General features: G+C 32.2%; 1 protein-coding gene across 1 annotated transcript in view; it reads right to left on the minus strand.

The window, feature by feature from the left end:
- Positions 1-3,130: 3,130 nt before the first annotated feature.
- The window catches only part of LOC123301472 (zinc finger SWIM domain-containing protein 8 homolog), a 42,499-nt gene continuing 25,611 nt past the window's right edge, over positions 3,131-20,018 (minus strand). The window contains exons 2-9 of the mRNA XM_044884217.1: positions 12,235-12,486; positions 10,696-10,871; positions 9,361-9,671; positions 9,085-9,280; positions 6,859-8,890; positions 5,219-6,775; positions 4,720-5,044; positions 3,131-3,266 (exon numbers count right to left, since the gene is read on the minus strand). Coding sequence (XP_044740152.1) covers positions 3,200-3,266; positions 4,720-5,044; positions 5,219-6,775; positions 6,859-8,890; positions 9,085-9,280; positions 9,361-9,671; positions 10,696-10,871; positions 12,235-12,486 — 4,916 coding nt within the window. The 3' untranslated portion in view covers positions 3,131-3,199. The remainder of the gene's footprint in view (positions 3,267-4,719; positions 5,045-5,218; positions 6,776-6,858; positions 8,891-9,084; positions 9,281-9,360; positions 9,672-10,695; positions 10,872-12,234; positions 12,487-20,018) is intronic.

The raw sequence follows: 20,018 nt of genomic DNA on the forward strand, positions 1-20,018 counted from the left end.
CATCGCAAATGTTTTTGTTTTTGATATATTTTGTAAAATAAATAAAAATGTTTGGGTGTCGAAATTGATGGAAACGTAGAATCCAATATTTGCTTATGAATCAAAATCAAAAGCCGATGTATGTGAAAATCGTTCAAAATACGTAGAAAAGGATACGTAAAAACTTAAAATTATTCAATTACATTTAACATACTTGGTAATAAACCTCTACAAAATTTCGTCTTAAAGTATTTAACATTTTCGGTTGATATCGTACTTCTTTTGCTAATTAAATTAAACTTTGAAAAATTCATACAAGTTTTTTAGACGAATGTACAAATCAAAGTATTTAGCCAGCTTTATATTTTACGTAAATTGTTGGTATAGTCCCTGTGCCCGTCAGCATATTCTATTATTGATAAATACATCTATTGAAATTCTTGTGTACCTTAATTGTGCTTAGCGTAACAAGTTTTCCCTCTTCGAAAATTGTCGCAAATAGGTTGTTCTATTTTATGGGGCACGCAAAATTTTTGATTACGTGAACAAGCTTAAAATTTGCAAGCATCCGGTTTTTTTTTCTTATTTTAATAGAAAAATAATTGAATAACAAATGGGCAAATCATTTTTACTGTCACTCTATAAAACGGAATGTCCGTTGATCGACACTCTGAATTGGGAACTTACGTTCAAAGAGACTAGAAAAATTAAACGAGATGTCTCCTAAAAAAAAAATATGTATCTTAATTCTTGAATTCTGAAGAAAGGAATCGGCTTTTGATTGACAAATTTTGATCGATTTTAAGATTAAACAATTACTTATAAATATATTTTTAGCGTACGACGTCTTTACGTGAACGAAAATTAGTTTATGTAGTGGTCTTGCTTTTCAAAAGTAAGTATGAAAATTTACTTTTGAAGAAAAATCACTTAACAAAAAAAAAAACATGGTTATCCAATAATAACTTGAGGGGGGAATATATGTTTTTTTTAATAAAATGCGATGAAAATTTAATGCTACAAGATCAAATTTAAAATAGAAATTTGCATGTTAAATCGCAAACATACAAAATATATAATATATTTTTATTTATTTATTTACTTATATAAATCGTTATTACGAGTATTTTTATGCTAACTACTTGTTTTAAATTTTTGTTTTTTTTTTTGGGTTTTTTTAAATATTTTTTGTGTGTGTATTTTTAAGATTACTGTTGTTAAAATTTTTCCGATATTTATAATTAATTTACAATTAATTAATTTTAATAATTTTTTACGTGTTTAATTATATAATGATTTTTTATATACGAAAAAACGATTGAAGAATGTTACTTGCTTGTTCAGTTTCATGATTGGAACAAAAACAACCCATAAACGTAACGGAAAAAGTTTAAAAAATAAAATTAATTATTTGTTCCATGTTTGTCTGAACCTCTAGCAACAATGAAGGCAGAATCGGTGTGGTCTCCTGAGGCTTGTCGTCTAAAACACACTAACAATCCGAAAATACCTAAACTGTTTTTTATATTTTTTTTTTTTTTTTGGAATTAAAAAAAGATTACATAATCGAAAATACTTATCCATAATGGTTTTTGATTTCTTTTTAAATTTTGACCTGAGATAGAAAACTTGACATTAAGTGTTTACTTTATCCTATAAAATATTATGCATGAATATGAATAAATATGATTAAAAAATATACAACAAGAATTCACCATCCTCCCCCGTAGATAATATTCATGTACAGGTGCTGTTTCAATACTTTAAGAAAATTTAACTTTTACAGAGATTTATCCATGGTAACAGTTTTTATTTTAGCCTGCTTTGCGACATTATCCTAAATCATAACAGATAATAAAGAATACTTTTCGCTGTAATGAATCGTTTGCGTAATAAATTCTGCCAATAACGACCTCAAATCTGATCAACTGTTACTGAATTTAAGGTAACACCAACTGTTGAATTGGAAACCGAAATTGCCAAAGGCATTTTCGTACTCTGTGTACTTTGTTCGTAAAATTTCATATTTTTTCTTGACTCGATTACAATAACTTTTAGTGCAAAATGGTAATAAAAGTTAAAATGAATACGAACTTGTCACCATGGAAACATCAATCTAAAATAGCTCGAACGAGCATTACAAGCAAAATTTTAGGAATATTTGAATCCCAAATTCTTTCATTTTGATTGTTTATTTTTCGATTTGTGTGATTCAGATCCATCAAACTTTTAAATAATTCGTACACTTCAAACTTTAATTAGTAGATATGCTTATTCGCACAAATAACTACTTAATTAATAAATCGATTAATATTATAAGTCGATACTAAGTCTGCCATGTGCGATTTAATCTCCTTTTGTTTAAAAATTTGATAGTAACTACCAAGTGCGTAAATTAAAAGTAGAAAAATCATTGAAGACACAAAAATGATTCAAAAAGCATATTTTCTTTAAATTTTCTTTTCATTTACTACAGTCTGTACACTTTTCACATCACATTTTAAACCAAAAAAATTTTACGAATTACGTCACAAAATAAAGATGTCGATGTTTTAAAATAAATAAAATACAATTGAATTGTAATATTTTTAAGTACAAACAAGGAGATGATGATGAAATAGTTCATTATGAAGAAGTATTTTTTACTATGACACAATATTTTTGCCTCCTTGCACATACTGTAGTGATAGTAATAATAATAATGATAATAATAATAATTAAAACGTCCAAAAACATTAAATCAACTTTCATTTGTTGAATAGTTGAGCATATTCATGTCAGACTGCAGCACTTGAGGTGGTGGATACTCTCTTGTTGTAATAAAATGTTGTTCGTTGATGGGTGGAGGTCCACGATGGTCTCCAGATACAGTTAAACGTGGTGGTGGTTGTTGATCACTTCTCATTGGTATATTTATAAGCATTTGTACATTGTTAGGCAGTTCCATTGTTGTTGTTGTCATTGTTGATGTTGATGATGTAACGAACACCTCAGATACTGATATTTGTTGTGGATCCGTTCCACCATTTGGTGTGTGTGGACTCACAATGGCTGGATATGCATTATTTTGTTGTGATGATGATATTATGTTGATGGGAACGCAAACTGATTGGACGTCTTGTAATTGATCATCGGAGGGAATCAACATATTGTTATCTAATGGCACTCTATTTATGTTTGTTGTTGCACTAAATTGTGTTGATACTAAGCCTGACCTTTGTCATTTACTATTTGCTTGTAGTGCTGAATTTATTTGTGCCCATAAATCTTTTTTACATGATTTTGATCTGAAACATTCAATTTTTACACTAAGTATGGATCAAGAATTTAATCAAGAGGGATTTTAAAACACTAAATTGTGGTACAATTTATTTCGTAAGACCGGACCTGACAATGGTTTGTTTTTGCAAATTTGAGTTTTAAATATTATAAAAGAAATTTCATTGTCCAGTTGGTCATTAGTAACAATTGTTTTTCTGTAAATTTGTTGCTGTTTAAGTGTTTGAAAAAAATACTCTGTATTTCAAAATCGTGACGGACTAAAATTTTGAAAAGGTTCCTGGTGTCTTTATTTTGAAAGAGAAGTCATTTATTTAATATAAGCAAATTGATTTCCTTTGGACAACAAAACGACAATGGATATTCAATTGTTTTTATGGCGAAAAATGTGTTTTATCACAGGCTTAAAATTAAATATACACCAATGATTGCCAGCATATTCTTGGTATATGCGCGTTGTTAAACCTACCCCGAATATTTATAATGAAAATAAACGATATATGCAACCCATCCGCCCGAAGTTAATATTCAATGGTATTAATTTTGCGCCGATCAATAGGCCCAGACCTACAATCATTCTTCAACTTGTCGAACCAACATGACTACCTCACCAGTCTTAATGATATTACTTAATTTTTAATTTTATGTTTTAATTATATTTAAAACAAAAACAAAATTATATTGTAATTATTTTTAACAATATCCATTGCTTTATTTTATAGTTGAATAACAAGCATTCTTTGACCAAAATTGATTACAATAAAAGCAATATAAATTGTTATCAAAAATATACAGTTATTAAAGTGAAAACTTGAGACTGATACCGGAACATAAAGAAATTATAGTATTTTATTGTAACTAAGTGTAAACCAACAATAAATAATTAATTAAATTAATTACAATACCTCTGAGCAAATTGTTTAAATTAAAAAATATAAAACACAACAAATTTAATAATGATTGAGAATACAATTGTAAAATTCAACGCGGTTAGAGAATTGACATGAGATCAATACCTACTTCAAGCGATTCACTTTAGGTATTTGATTGACTAATGAACATTATAAATTTATGAGTTACAATGAAATCTCTGGAACTGTTTCTTACATTGTGTTATCAATCTTATTTAAAGTCTTTGATTTTTTATTAACTATCGTACTCCCGCGAAAATGGAGTTTCTAGTTTCAATTATGACAAAATTAATCAAATAAATAGAATAAGAGTCTGTAGGACTAAAAAGCCAGTAAATAGCTTTGTTACATATAAAATTCTAATTATTGTATAAACACTCTTGGTGCTAAAAGAAATAAATGGCCGAAATATTCAGCGAAATCTGTAAATCAGTTTTTATAAAAACACATGGTTAAAAAATTTATATTTTTGCGGATACAAAACGTAATTTGGTTAAACTTCAACTGGAAAATTAAGCACATCAGCCTAGACATAATAATTCCTATATACCTGCGTATCGATTGAAGCCATTCTTTAAATTGTGCACTTCCTTCAGGTGTCAGTTGGAATGCAGATCTTGCCGCACACACAACATTCACAAAATCTTCATAATCATTGGATGTTAAGTGATATAATTTCTGGTGCATACATTGTATATACATTTGTTGACATTTTTGAACAAGTGGTGTTAAAGTTGTTCGTAAATGTTGCATCACTAATGTTGGATTATTTCGTCCAAGATATTGAGCTGCTTCAATTGCAACATCATGCAAAACAAATGGACTGGCAATTGAATTTACTGCACACACACATAATTGATGAAGGTAATGTGTGCCTGAAAATAAAAAAAATTAACCAAGAGTTAAATATTTATCAAGGTCGTATATTTTAAAAGTCATACTTCGAGATCTTAAATCACTATATCGGAGAGTAAAAAAATAAATTCAAAGTAACGACTTTCTTTTTTCAAAACTTTATACAAATAATTAAAAACAAACGTTTACTGTACCTAAATGTTTTGAAATACGTAGAAGCCATTTAACATCTTCACCGAGCGGCTGTTTGTCATATTTCGTTTGATGTCGATCATCATAAAATCGTCGTGCAGCGGTTTCTAACGCTAACATTCCCACTCGATAAACAGCCAATAAATATCTCATTTGTGTCGGGCTAAAATGTTGTGGTTGTCTCGGCGGAGCGGGTTGAGCGGGTCTGGCTGATTGTACAGGCATTGGATACACAGATCGTACCATAGGTCCTTGATAAAATTGTGCTGCGCCCGGGGGTGCTGTGGCATAACCAACAGGTGGGGGTTGCGGTGCGGGCTGATTTGGTGGTGCACCATACGGTTGTTGATTCGTTGAATGTGGTGGGGGTGGATATTGGAATTGTGATGGTGCTATTGCATACATTTGAACATGGGGCGGTGGAGGTAATTGTACTGTATGCGGATGAACAGGTGTACCGAACCCAACATGATGAGTATGATGCGGATGAATTCCTTGTACAGTGAAACTGTATGGACCTACTGTATAAGGCATTGGGACATTGATTGGAGCAAGTGTAGTCGCCGGAGGGTGTTGATATGGTGGAGGTGGGGCTGTTGTTACAACAACTGCGGAATTTGCGGCTAGAATTTGTGGACTTTGTGGTGGAATATTTGGTTGTATTTGTGGCATCATCTCCATAGGAGGTGGTTGATTTGGCTGTTCCATAATTCCCATCATTGGGTTATTTGTATCCAATTGTAATGGATCATGAATCTCTTCATCGATAAGTAATTCTCCAGGCGGAGTGTGACTCTTATATAAATCATACCAATATCTCGCAACATTGAACAACACTTCTGGATTGATTCCTCCACCTTTTGCAGCGTTTTCAACGGTTAAGCAGGAATATTCTAACATAACATCACTCTGTTCTTTACACTGTAATATAGCACGATTAATTTCACCAGGATTCAATGCATGCGCATGTGGTAGGCATGATAATGCTAAATCTGCTGCCGCGCGACTCATATTTGCATCGCATCCTCGGGAAGCTCGATCCGCAATACTAACAGCTTCTGGTGGTGTTAAATGTCCTTCCCAAGTGTCTATTAAGAACGATATCGCTGGTGCACCAATTTCCATTGCTTGCCCCGTAATCCATGATACATGAGACGAGTATGTTCGGCTTAACCAATTTGGACTGACACAGTTATGTAATCCTAATGCGTATAGTCCTAATTGAAAAGCACACATATGTAAGCCACGATGCGGTCCTAAATGGTTTTGACTTGTTGATGCCTGAGTAAATAACGATGTACTGCTGGTCCCACCAGCTTTGGTTAGCACGGTTTTTGCCAATTCAATCATAAAATGAGCACCGGCTTCTGATGGTTGATTTGGAATAGAGGGATACGCTCGTTTTCCTTTATATCTAGATTCTTTTGTACGTGATTGACCAGCTTGTAAAACGGGTGTTTGAGATGTTGATGGTAATGTGGGATTGCCAATTGATAATCCGGCCATATTTTGATCCAATTCTGCACTAGTTGAACTGTGTGGTCGACTTGGGAAACCAACTGAAACAAATAAAAATTATTATAAACTTAATAAAAAAACAAAAATTGTGATGTACAAATTTATCTTTGATACATTTACTTACTTATAGGATCACATGGGGAAATTGGATCACAAGGTGGTTTAAATGATAACGCTGATGGCATAGGTTCACCTTCTCCACGTCGTCTTCCAATTAGCTGACTTCGAATAGGTGGATTATTCGAATAATATGAACTTAGCAACGGACCTTTTATAAGTGTATGCACTTCACGGTCCAATAATTTTTCCATAATTTTCGCTATTTTACAAGGATCGTCTTTATAATGCACCAATAATGTTACAGCCAATTCCCCTCGTTGTCTTCTTGTTCCCTCACATAACAATGGATGGTCAGCTTCGGAAACATTTGCTTTAAGTCCCAATGCAGCAACAGCAGCCTCAAAGCAGAGTGCTTCATCGGTAACGTAACGACCATTCGTATCAAATATTTTATTTCGAATATCACATTTAGTCGGTGTCATCAGTGAATCAAAAATAAAACTAGCGAGCATAATTGGAAGCATAGCTTCCCCACGTGATTTGAGTGTACCATCACGTAATTGTTCGGCACGATTTCTAATTACTTTCAACTCTTCTGGGCCCAGATGTAATCGTTTCAATAACGTTACAATTTCCTGCTCTTGATTCGCCAATTTCACTTCTAACGGTTTTGTACTTGCTGGCGGCCGTGGCAATTCTAATGCAAATATACCAACACGAAAAGCTAAATGTGAGTAATCAGCGTTTTCTGCTAGAACCGTGCAAATAAATGAACATTTACTTAGCGTAGCCGATGCTAAGCAGGTTAACTGATGTGACGCAGGATTCACTTGCTGCTTTTTCCCCTTTCGTTTCGGTAACGGAGGTATATCTATCATTAGATTTGGTGGATTTGCTAACAGTTCTTCAGCTAATCGAATACCTAACAAACATGCTTCTTTTCCATGACCGTGAGCATATAATCCTTCAGCTCGAGCAAACAATACATCCCAAGGATCATCCGTTCGTTTGATATTCGCAAATACGTCCGTTTTCTCAGGTGATTCTTCAACTAATTTATTTTCTTTACCTTCTTTATCATTTTCATCGTTAACTGATGCTTTTGGATCGTAATAATAAACATTGTACTCATCGCCTGATTGTGGTGATTCTGAGTTCGATGAAGATAACGATTCATCCTTGGAAGGCCGTCGAGAACATTCTTTAACATCTTCTGAGGGCGAAGCGTCTGATTCAGTTTCCGGTGATTTTTTACTACTTCCCAGGGTTGCTTTAACTGTAGATTTTTGCTTTGCTTCAGGATTTCGTTGTGTTGATTGAGCTGCACTACTAGCTCCACTACTACTCGCCGCGTCGCTTCCACCACCTTCTTGGGAATCTGAATCAGCAGATCGAGCACTTTGTCCAACCAATATGTTAGCTTCATCTTCGTTTTCACAAAAGCCTTCACTACTGACACTCGATCTTGTACCATTTGGCATATTATATCGCATAAAATCGACTAAACCAAGACGTGCTGCATGTGGATGTCCGGGCAATAACGGATGAAATTGATGATGATGATGGTGATGATGTGTGTGGTGATTTAAAACGGCCTGACTCGAATTCACTTGGGTCACTGTATCGGATTTAGCGTCACCCGTATGACGGAAACATGTAAACGGACAATGATACATTGGATTATTATCCTGAGTGTATGTAATTCCAGGCATTGGATAATCATCCCAATCTAAGTAGCATGCTTCAATTGCTGGCTTAAAACCTAAAAATACTTCAATATCTGCACGCAGTACACTGGATTTATTTGAATGATTATTTGTTGTGGCCGCTGCTTTACTCTTTGTTACTTTTTCGATGATTTTTAAATGCCAATTCGTGAATTGATTATGAAAGAGATCACGCTCGTTGGGTGCTAATCCTGGGTTTAAGGCTGCTAAACGCCATAGCACAACAATTTCATCACATAATGACGAACATGCATGCTGTGATGCATGACTGTTGCTGTTGACGTTACTATGTTTACCCCCACCACCTGAACCGTGGCCAGAACTGCCATTTACTAATGCTACTTTTGTATTAAACCACCATACCAAAATCTGCAATTCATAAGTTTCACTCTCATATATTTTATATAAACTAGAGTTGCTATTTAAGATATTTGATAATTCGGTACAATTATTTACAATTTATATTTCGGACGAGCTTTTAACTTGTCGCCGAATTCAAAGCAATTAAAACTAGCATACTTCTAAATAATATTTTGGGAAATGAAACGTAGAAAATAACTTACTTGTTCACAAGCCATACATTCTTCAGTAACGATTTCCAACAACGGAACTGCATTTCTATCGTTTCGTTTAAACATTTCTCGAACTATACTTAACAAATTCCACATGCCTTCTGGTTCTCGTCCACGCAACGGTCTTAATAATGAAGACCATTCCGCGGCAGCTGGAGGTGCAGATGTGCTTAAATAATTTACATCACTGTAAACAGAAATAACAAACATAAAGTTACATAAGCGTTCTTTCGAAAAGTCCACCATTATAAATTTGATATGTCTTACCTAAAAACAATTGGAGCTGGTACACAAAATTTGATTAAGATTTTCTTAATATTATCATGTAACGCCCTCTCATCCAGATACCAAGACGTTTGATCATTTACTGAAGCACCAGCGGTTGGATCTGGTGCTCCACATACAGAGTTGATAGCTGATGGTTGCGAACTAAGTAATTCGTCTAATAATCTTTGGGCTGTTGGTAATATTTGTTGTGGAAGTTCACTGATTAAATACTGAGCAAACTTTTGTAATTGATCTCGATGTAAACGTGATAGTGATTCAGATACGGGTGCACGTAATGTTACATAATTCGGCTGAAACCAGAAAGAGAATTATCTTTATTTTGTGATACAAACCAAACAAAAGCCTCAATCTTAAGCCTAATCCAGACAGAGACGGACATCTTCATCTCTACCTGGATTAAATTAACAGTATTTTATAATTTGCAGAAACAAAATATATTATTAGACAAGGATTTCGTATAATTCGTTGTTTAAAATATTTTTCTCTGGCAGTTTGCGCCAGAGGTCAAAACTTATGCTTAAAAAAGAATGTAGTAGGACCAAGCAACGATTGAATCAAATGAAGATCCTAATTTGCAAATAAATATTCATTTTCAAAAGCAATTGTCTAAATTTGCCGGGAAGCGGCGGCGAAAATACTTTTCCAAAAAACTGGAATTTTTAAGGGAACTTTCAAGAGTGGATGTTGAGTTTTTATATACAAGGTGGACCATTTTAATATGTAATGGCTAATAACTTTTTTTGTAGTTAACCAACCAAATAATAGCTTTAACAAAAGTTGCAGAAAGTTGATCCTCATAAAAAACTAACATTTCTCATCTAAACCTCTTTTTCAAAAATTTCAGCTTTTGGAGGAAATGCAACCTAAAAATATGCCATTATTGCATTTAATCGAAAGAAAGCACGGAAACTACGGAAAAATAATTTAGCCAAAAGTTGTCAAGGGCAACAGAGTACATTCACATATGTGCGTAACTTTGACCTAAAATTATCGATAAACTTTCTTTTTTTTCCGATTAAATGCAAAATTGACATATTTTTAAGTCGCATTTCCTCCGAAAGCTATTATAGATTAGAGCTATAAGCTATTATAGATTAAAATGTCCCACGCTGTATATAAGGTGGTGTAAAGGGTTCCCGATCTCTAAGAGAGGATCGGCATTAGTGGCGAACCTTTTAACTTAAATTAATCCACTCTTAATTCTTATCTAACCTAAAAAGAGTTTAATTTACTCATAACTGTGTTTGTTTATAAGTTGTTACATCGGCATTTGGAGCACTTTTATTTCTCTTCAAGTATTTTCTTCACACTTACCATATGTATACGATATAAGCACACTGCAACCACATGTGAGCACCAATACGCTGGTGATGTACATGTACAATTACATGATGAAATTTTTCTACGATCAAATGTCACCGCTACATTATGAGTTGTTCGTACTTGTAGTGTGGTACTTGGTTGGCAAACACTTGCAGACAAATGAAAACCTAAGACAAAACAACAATGTAATTAAATTAATAGTCTGAGAAGCAGTAATGAATTTCGACATTGGATATAATACTGAGTCACCATTTACATTCTAAGACTATTGACAGTTGAAGACATGGAAATTTTGGAACTTTTATCTCAGTCAGATAATTTTGAGTTGACAGTAGACTTTGATAGTCGCAATTGAGTTGTTGAACAAAATTGTTTTTTGACAAAAATGGAAATCGCATCGTTCAATATTATTCATGATAAATATTAGACACAAAATGAAAAATATTTAATGATTATTTTCAACAACTCAATTCTAATGCACAATTATGCATACGCTAGCTGTTAGTAATTTTGGGTACAGTCTGCGTTTTATACCAGTCTTCAAAAGAATTGAAAGTAGAATATTACATATCTAGGTCTATCTATCTAAGACATTCTTTACTTGCTCCCGTGGTGTGTATACTATTGTTCTACTCGGCGGAGGCGGAAAGCGGCAACTTTGTTTAGCATATGCGGAACGAAAGTTGACACTCTCCACCCGGAGGAAAGAAAAATGAGACCTGATAGTCTAAGATCCCAATTAGGATCGACCTTCACCCATCTGTTTACCGAATGAAAGTTATTTTTTATGAAATATAAAAGCTTAACAAATATCCCTGCAATGGGTTGCCTAAAAAAATGTGGTCAAGACTACTTTTAGTGAAAATATCAAGAGTAAAATTTTTGAAATTTTTCAGACTTGCATATCTAACGAATATTGATCTACTTGAAAGTAAAAGCAAAAAGGAATATGCAGCAGCTATGCTGTCTGCCTCTTTTCGTTCACTATTTTCGCATTTATACAAGTTGTGAATAGTAATTACGTTCATCTGCTAATTCATTGCCTCACATATATAAATAAAGATAATTTTATTGCAAATACGATGCTATATGATTGTCCACAAAATATCAGTCAAAAAATAAAATTTACAAGCTTTCCGAGTTTTGATATTTTTATTAAAAGTTGTCTGGACCATATTTTTTAGGGCAACCCACAACAGGGATATTTGTAAATATTTTACATTTCATAAAAAATAACTTTCATTCGGTAAACAGATGGGTGAAGGTCGACCTTATTTCGGATCTTGTACTATGAGACATTCTTTACTTTTGCGCCTTAGATGTGTAATATACTATTAATTTCACCTGTGTCAATATTTCTTGTAAACAATGGCATTGGTAGAGGTAAAATGTTTAAGCAAATGTTAAATCGAAATTGTTTATATCCTTTGCTAAATTATTTGAAAATGGTGCATTAATATTACATCGATAAAAATTTTCACTTGCTTCTGGAGTATAAAAACCTAAAATGTCGAAACAATGACAACTTACCTATCTGCAAGGCATCTTTAACACTTCGCGTACGAAATAAGTGTTCACCACGTTGAAATTCATCAGCTGAGCCATTTGCTAAACATGAATATAATCTAATATCTTCTTCATTATCTGGGAAACTCCAAAATGCAATACGTAATTGTAATTGTTCGGGGACTGGTGGATATATATGTTCCACTAATTCGAATGGTATGTGAGATGCTACACATCTTGCAGTTAATTCAGTTAATGAAGCTACGCCACTCGTTTCTGAAAATGGATAAAGAAAATCATATTAGTATGTTTGTTGAATAAAATTAATTAAAACTATTAAAAATCTATTTAATAATATCAGAGGAAATACAACTAAATTCGATTGTATATCTTTTGGCAATAATTTCTAAAACTTACTTTATTATTTACGGGATAAATCCCATATAATAAAAAAATACACATCTTTAAAAATGCAAATGCATTCAGTAATAACAGAAAATCAATATATTTTTTTCGAGTGTTTGAGATGCGGAAAGTGACCTTTATCAACCCACCTATTATTAAATAATATTTGTTCAAAAAATTCATTAACTTAGATAATTAGGTGTAGCTTTAGTTCAACAAGTATGTAATACAAGTTGTCTAATATGTGCTCTTGAAATGATGTGAAAACATTTGATTTTATAACCAACTATAGTACAGAACATTATATTTTAGTTATTTTACCGAGGTCAACTTTTTGAACTTTAAAGTGTGTTTTCGAACCTAATAATACAATTTAATTGATTCGAATTCATATTTTTGCTAAGTGTAAATAAAATTATTATACCATGTATATGAAATATACCAAGGTATAGTAAGTTTAGTCCCAAGTTTGTAACGCTTAAAAATATTGATGGTATGAACAAAATTTTGGTATAGGGGTTCATAAAATCACCTAATTAGTCCATTTAGGGTTGTCTGTCTGTCCGCCTGTCATCTGCCCGACTGTCATCACGATTACTCAAAAACGAAGTAAAATTACCTAATTAGTCCATTTAGGGTTGTCTGTCTGTCGTCTGTCCGACTGTCATCACGATTACTCAAAAACGAAGAGATATCAAACTGAAATTTTGATAGCATGCTTATTAGGACGTAAAAAGTGGGGTCAAGTTCGTAAATGAGTAACATAGGTCAATTGGGTCTTGGGTTCGTAGGACCCATCTTGTAAACAGTTAGAGATAGAACAAAAGTTTAAACATACAAAATGTTCCTTATAAATAAATAAACAACTTTGGTTTGAAACATTTTTTCGTAAACATCATTGTTTTCCGTGAGAGCGCGAATTATGCGCAATTTGTCTAGTATATATTAAATGGGTATATATCAGTTGTATGTGTGTAACACGTACGTATGTGTAATGTGACAGAGTAATCAACACTGTCTATACATGGTATTTTAACAATAAACTCAGTCCAAAAGATCCCTTACTCAACAAGATGCATAATCTGAACATGAAATTCAAAAATGCACATCGAAATACAATGTTGGAAGACTTCAGAGTATCGGAATTGATCGCATAATCTTCATTAGAAAAGAAAATTTTTTTTACATTCTTAAGAAAACCATTAAGTCCCTTCCTGAAGAGATGCATAAAAGCGCAAAGAAAATCCAGACTAAAAGTATTACATGCAATAAAAATAAATGTGTCTGAAGTTTTTATAGCAATAAATTTCTGGATATCATCTCCGGTAATTGTGAAGAAATAAATCAAAAAATATATGACCTAGAAAAAAACTACATGAATCATTAAACGACACAATGATAGGTATCATCTGAATTCTTACTCATCCAAAACATCACCTTGTCTAATTGATCAAAACAACGGCCGATTAAATATCTATACATTGAATTCATTCAAGCGAAAATATGATATTTTACCAGGTGCTCAAATTAAAATTTATTATCTTGAAAACAAAATGCTTGAGAAAGACAGTTATTGGAATTCAATACTTCGAGTCACGAAATAATTTATCTCAGGTCGGCTAGATTTTGGATATTTCTTTCCTTAATAATACGCCAATCATATTCTACATTAAAATCGCAAAACAAAATGGATGCATTAGGGGAGTGCGCAACTTTTCAAGCAAAAGTTGTGCTACCTGCGTAATACGTGCAAAATTTTCGGACTTTTTTCTGTTTTTGCAGTTCAGTTCAAACTTTTTTCTCGTTCCTTTGAAATATTTTCCATAAGGTTTACTAGTTAAAGCTACCAACGAATTTTCATTTCTCTATCTTTTATATTTTTGGAAAAAATGGACACTCTATTTTTTATAAAGATCATTTTTTACATATAGAATAAAAGTCTATTTCTAACGGTAACTTAAGCAAAACTCAAAATTTTAACATTTCTAAAAACCATGTAAATTTTCAAGCATAATATCTCAAAAACAGTTAGACATGCGGAGCTGTGGGTTGACTTCAATTGTTTCAAATTTAATATACTTTCAAAACGATAGCAGCAACTAATGTCAAAAGCCCATAGTTTTTGAACTGAACTGCAAAAACTGAAAAAAGTCCAAAAATTTTGCAGTTTTTCATGTATTACGCAGGTAGCACAACATTCTTTTTGCTCATAAAACGTAAAGGGGTCCAAAAACATACAAAAAAGCAGCTTTACATCGCGTTTTGCGATTTTAATTTTTTTTTTTTTTTTTGGGTAAGATTTTACTGGCGTATAAAGTTAGGTAGAAATGAAGTACGCCTGACGCTTAAGGTCGGTTGGGTTCACTATACCTGAAAAAAGTTGCTGATATAGCAATATAATTATACTTGCCAGACAGTTTTCCGTTGCTACATTAACAAACTTTTGGAGAGGAACGGGAATTTCTTATAAACTGTACGGATAAAAAAAGAAGCGAAAGTGAAATGCTAAAGGAAGTGTTTTTTTGTTTCCTTTGATGAGAATCTGATTGTAATTAGACATACTTTTTTGTTACATTTTGTATGTGGGGGAGGACAAGGGTAAGTAGGTTGTTTATTGTTGTTTGAAATCATATTTTTGATTTAGAATAGTGTTGAATAAAGAGGGCAGGTATGTGTTATTAAACATCTGTTCTTAATTACAAATTCATTTATCATAATGTCAGCTAGTATACATTAATTAAAAACAATATTTTTCCAACGTTTTTAGGGTTCCGTAATTAATCAGGAAAGTCTTCCCATACATTAAACTACTTGCGGACTTCCATCGTATTAGAAAATATACCCCCCTCACGATGTCGTTTTTATTATCCGAAGTCTTATTCTGTAGGCTCACTTTAATTTTTTGAATAACAAATAAAATTAATAGATCAGAATAAAATATATCAAAGTTTATAATATGAAAATATCCAAATATTTTGAGGTTAACTGCTAATTACAATAAATATTTTCCCAAAAATAATTATAAAATATGTGTATCATCTATATATATAAAAAGAGAGTGTTTGTTTGTATGTCCCCGATTTTCCCTAAAACTAACCATTGACCTTCGGTAGGGGATTATGTCATTGGGTAGCCCTTAGGCTCCCATTGTGAATAAGGGAGTTTGGTGGGGGTGGAATTAAAAATGATCTAGGAATTTATAGAAAATAGATTAAAAAATAGTTCTAATAATTTTCAATAGATGGCGGCACTGTCAATAGTACAATTTTCACTAGATGGCGCTACTGTCTTCCGATTTTTTAGTTCTAATAATTTTCAATAGATGGCGCCACTGTCAATAGTACAATTTTCACTAGATGGCGCTACTGGCGCAAATGTCTTTCGATTTTTCTCGAAAATTCTGGAATGTTCCATGGATTTCTATCGAATTTTCTAGAACTTTCTCGAATATTCTCGAATGTTGTATGGATTTTTATTGAATTTTATCAAACTTTCTCGAACAATCTGGAATGTTCCATGGATTTCTGTCGAATTTTCTAGAATTTTCTCGAACATTCTGGAATGTTCTATGGATTTCTATCGAATTTTCTAGAATTTTCTCGAACATTCTGGAATGTTCTATGGATTTCTATCGAATTTTCTAGAATTTTCTCGAACATTCTGGAATGTTCTATGGATTTCTATCGAATTTTCTAGAACTTTCTCGAATATTCTGGAATGTTCCATGGGTTTCTATCGATCTTTCCCTTACTTTTCCGTACACACAGAGAGTGTAGACATAATATTGGGATCGGCCAAAAAAATCTTACTGTTCCGTACACACAGAGAGAATTTAAAAAAAAGTCTTTCATTTAACAATTTTGATATTTAAATGTGCAAAAACAACCCAGCGAAGCGGGTTTAACAGCTAGTGGATTATAATTATTATTGACTTAATCATATTAATTTTCTATAATTATACCCTTTATATGAGAAATATATATCAAGGTATACTAATTTTAGTCTTAAGTTTGCAACGCTTTGAAATATTGATGATATGAACAAAATTTTGGTATTCGCTCCGAGCGTGAATTTCGTTTCCATGACAACGATACACTACTTTAATTATAGAATTAATGGATGCATATATAATTGTGTGGATTGCATTGAAAACTTACATTTAAAATTTAATATTCTTGTTTCACAAATTTAAATAAATAATTACGATAATTAACATTTGAAAAATAATATTTGTACAATTTGATTTCTTATTTTCACAATTTTTAATGCATTAAGTTTAATTAATTAGTGTTTTTCAATCATTTTAATTTGACAGTTTCTATATCATTAACATGTAAAGAATTGCAAATTAGTCATAACAGCCCACTTTATCTCCAAAATTTTTCACTTAAAGCGCTGGCATCGATTTTATTATCCCTACCATGACTACGCACACAACGAATAGGTGTTCATAAAATCACCTACTTAATCCATGTTTAGTTGTCCGTCTGTCTGTCCGTGATTACGATAACTAAAAAACGAAAAGAGATATCAAGGTGAAATTTTTATTGCGTGCTCAGGAAGTAAAAAGTGAATTTGATTCGTAAATGAGCAACATAAGTCAATTGGGTATTGGGTTCGCAGAACCCACTTGTAAACTTTTAGAAATAGAAGAAAAGTTTAATTGCAAAAAAATAAACAACTGTCTATATGGGCTATTTCAACAATTAACTCAGTCAATTGTTTGTTTTCACATGTTTTATAAACACATTGGACATAATTCAATTAGAAAAATTTTATTTGGCATTCCAAGCGGAAAGCAAGAATGAATTAAAATTTTAAGCACTTTTTCAAGTCTTATTGGAGATTTTTTAAACGTTTCTTAAAATATTTAACTCTAAAATGGTCGTTTTGATGGAATTTTAATTGTTAACCATCTCTTAAAATATTGTTATCTTATTTGATTTTGTTTTGAAGTGTTCGTTATTTGTGGTCACAAGACCCTACCGCATCAGTGCATTCGAATTCACATTTAATCGATTTTATTTTATATTATTTATGATTTTGATTTAGAGATGGGTATTATTAGTATTTATTTTTCGTGGGTGTTTTGTAACGTCAGAAGTATATAAAATTTAAATTTAGAGAGTCAATTTATACCAACCCTCTTGATTCTGCCCCTAACACGCAAAATATTGGAAATAGCTTTAAGCATAAATATTCGCATAATTTTAACGAACCCTGTATAATAATGTTGTTTTATACTTAGAAGATGACATAGAAATCGCATAGACTATTTCCATTCTACCATATTATCATATATAAAATATTATTATAACTTAGTTCGAAAAATTTTTCTATACACCATTATGAAGTTAAGGTAGTTTATTCATGAAATTATTTCGAATTTGTCAGTTCATTGTCTTTTATGTCTTTGAGAAATCAGTCATCATTAAAAACTTCCAAAAAATATTTAAAAGTGGTCTGTTTTTGAAAAAATAATAAATTGTCTTTAAATTTTCTTTCACCTAGTTGGGTTTAAAAGATTGAAAGACAAAAATAATGAATCAAGTTACGATTAAACTGAGATTAATAATTTTTGCTTTCCACATTTGAATGGATTTTCTCAAATGAGGTATAGTACATCGTGGAAGGATTCAAACATAGAGATATTACCATAGAGCTGTAGAGACATAGGAAACGCAATAAGGAGACCCCCGGTGTTAAATAAAAAACGTAAATTGATTCCTTAACGTGTAAGGAATAAGTTTATAAAAGTGTTTTTTTAATTCAAAGTCGTTACAATGATACAGCAGTTAAAAGAAGCAGGTGTTGGCAAGTTCAGATAAGTAGGTACTTGGAACTTAAAACGCATTATTCTGAAAAACTGTGGTTTTGAAATTTCCATCATAACTCGAGAACGATTCAACCGACTGTCAAAAATTTATTTTTTAATATTTTCATCTTATTTTTGTTCATTCGATGCATTTGAACTTCTAGATTAAAATGCCGTTTTGTTTTTTTCTTTCAGATAAGCCAATCAGTCAAAATCGTGAACGAAGTTAGCTTCCTTTTTTTCGAAGCGGGTGTCTTCGGAGAGGTACAACTTCCGTTCCAATGAAGATTTTACTTAGAAATTTTTTTTACATAATCTTAAAATAAAAATAAATAAATGATAAACATTTCAAAGTTCTAACTTTATTTTGTTCGTCAAAATCAATTCTCAAAAAATGCTTAAAAAATGGGCTGGCACAGAGGTGGACCCCCGTAAGTGAATTCTTGGCCAGGTATTGCAATTGTAGACGTTCTTCTCTCGCAGCCAATAATAATTGCAACTACAATCAAGTGCGCAGACAATGACACAAGTTTTGTATATATTACTATGGTTATAGATGGCGCGGGGCGACAACACATTTTATCTGTCTCACCCTACTGCGATCAAGGAGTTTGGCCGCGACTTTGCAGCTCTATCGTATTATCTCTATGGATTCAAATATAATTAATAAACGAAATAATATCCAATACTTTTATTTCCGATTTTTAGGAGTACTCACGCACAAACTACCTTAACATAGAATAAACATCTATATTAGCACGCTGTTTCTCTATATTCGTAGAATGCACATTTGTAGGATTTCATATTATGTTTACTTTTAATTTGTGTATGTTCTACAAACATCCCTTTTATATTCTGTAAATACAAACAGCAAAAAGTCTGCGCATCACACAGCCTCCGTATACACTCTTTGTTAACAGCGGTTGGGTAATAGTCTACAGTTCCAAGTTCTTAAACAAGTAGAAACACGCGCTTCGTTATGGTGAATCTAAAACAGTTTTTTTAATCGAAAAACTCTGGAAAATAGAAAGTTTTCTTACACGGAACTTCAAAAATTTTCAATTGTATCCGAATCTTAAAATTGATAGTTCAATAATAAATAGAAAAAGGATGGACATCGACGGTAAAAACAGAGTGGCGCCGTCCGACAAACCAAAAATTTTTGGGGGTAAAACTCCTTAATTTGAATAATTTTTAACGATTTATTTTAAAATACGAGGATTGAAGTAAACAAATTTCTTTTAATTTTTAAGATTAAATTAAAGTTATTCGACTCTTGGACACATAATCTCTTTATTCCATTCAAAAAATTATTGTAGCTTGAACATGGAGGTTATATGTAGAATATTATTTTATTTATTATAATTTGTGTAATTAATTCAACGCCGAGAACACTTACAAAATTAAAAGTTTGTTAACATGTTTATGTGTTTGTATTTTCTAAATAATCATGAATTTTTGTAGGAGGAATACAACAAAACTATTTTGTAATCAATTATTATATACAGGGTGTAATAGATAGCGTTCAGCTACATTACGACCTAAAACGTTGATATTTCTATGGAACTAACCAATCCAAAGTCATCAT

This window comes from Chrysoperla carnea, chromosome 1, assembly GCF_905475395.1.
Source record: "Chrysoperla carnea chromosome 1, inChrCarn1.1, whole genome shotgun sequence".
NCBI lineage: Eukaryota > Metazoa > Arthropoda > Insecta > Neuroptera > Chrysopidae > Chrysoperla > Chrysoperla carnea.